Genomic DNA, 1,360 nt, shown 5'->3' with positions numbered 1-1,360 from the left:
CTGGGGGAGGTGAAGGGACTCTAGAGGAGTGGCTGCACGGTGGCCACAACCACAACGGGGCAGGGAAGGACAGGGCTCAGCCAAGCGATGCTTTAACCCTCCAGTCCTTGGGTCCACTTGCCCACCCTTACCCCTCTACTTCTCCAGCTTTTATATCTCTGTCCACACACCTACAACTATCAGCAACCCAATCCCATATCTTGGCCCAAAACCCCTGCCCCAGACAAGTCCTGTATCTGGATGCTGCAGCTCCCGCCGCATCCCCCCATGGGCCTGGATGCTCGGGGAACGGGCATGAAAAATTCATGGGCTGATCTCAGCTCAGCCTCCATCTCCCAGCTCTCCAGCTGAAAGCCAAGGGGGGCAAACCCCAAAAGTGGGGTCTCCCAGGGTGCTGAGCCACTGCATTTTTGGGAGCTCTGGGGCTGGGGCATGCTCCTTGGTGTCTCAGCACTTTCTGCCAGCAAACCCCAAAACTCTCAGGAGGTCGGTATGGCCATTTTCCAGCATCTGCCCAGACAGACAGGGAACAGAAGGGTGAACTGCAACAGTCGTTGCCGATGCCTCCAACTAAAACACACAAGCCTGGACGTGAGCAAAACCCACGTGAGCAAAACCCAGCCGGCAAAGGAAGGATTAGACATGCCTGAATAAGTGGGGTTTTTTAATCTCTAATTACATGGTTTCCTTGCTCAGGCTTTGAACGTGCTCGCCCCTGCCCCGCTGATGGGGTCGGCCTCTCCGTGTTTAAGCTCAGCTCCTCTGCATGGCACGTGCGTCCTGGCGGAGCGGTGCCCTTAAGCATCGCACGCTTTCGGAGGGAATTAGAAATAATTGCGGGGATTCTTTATTGTGTTTACAAGGCAAGTAGAAAGCTAAGGAAATGTCAGGGTCCAAAAGCACGGTTACGTAGATAGGCAATCTGCTGGCTGCAGCAGAAATGGTGAATATTGGCCGGTACCCTGCCTGCTCAGGTCTTTTAATGCCCGGCACCCTACTGTCTGTCCTCTCCCCCCTCCCAAGGTGCGAGCAACACATCCCGACTGCTCCGTTGTCCTCTATTTCCAAGAGCAAGAAGCAGAATGTCTGGAAATTATCCGGAGGGAAAGCCAAACGCCAACCCCCCCCCGGCCCCCTCAGCAGCAAGGTGAGTGCCAGCCGCCCACCGTGCACGGGGCTCATCTCTCCAGGAAAGAGGAGGAGGATTTGCTCAGGGGGTCTTTGGAGGATGATTTATGGGAGGGGGGTTGCAGAGCGCACGTGGATGCAGAAATGCGGGTATTTTCAGGAAAACAGGGAGCAGCAGCGAGGCAAAGGCTAAGGAGCATCCCTGGAGAGCCCCCAAAAATGTGCGGGGGGG

At 56.0% G+C, this 1,360-nt stretch overlaps 1 protein-coding gene across 1 annotated transcript in view; it reads left to right on the top strand.

Annotated features, from left to right (window-relative positions):
• The window catches only part of LOC104131086 (vasoactive intestinal polypeptide receptor 1-like), a 12,698-nt gene that overhangs the window by 1,664 nt on the left and 9,674 nt on the right, over positions 1–1,360 (top strand). Inside the window, exon 2 of the mRNA XM_009644210.1 lies at positions 1,024–1,147. Coding sequence (XP_009642505.1) covers positions 1,024–1,147 — 124 coding nt within the window. The remainder of the gene's footprint in view (positions 1–1,023; positions 1,148–1,360) is intronic.

The sequence above is a fragment of the Egretta garzetta genome, unplaced genomic scaffold (assembly GCF_000687185.1).
Source record: "Egretta garzetta isolate BGI_Z169 unplaced genomic scaffold, ASM68718v1 scaffold488, whole genome shotgun sequence".
NCBI lineage: Eukaryota > Metazoa > Chordata > Aves > Pelecaniformes > Ardeidae > Egretta > Egretta garzetta.
The sequence above is the reverse complement of the archived record's forward strand: the minus strand, read 5'-3'. Positions and strand labels throughout refer to the sequence as shown.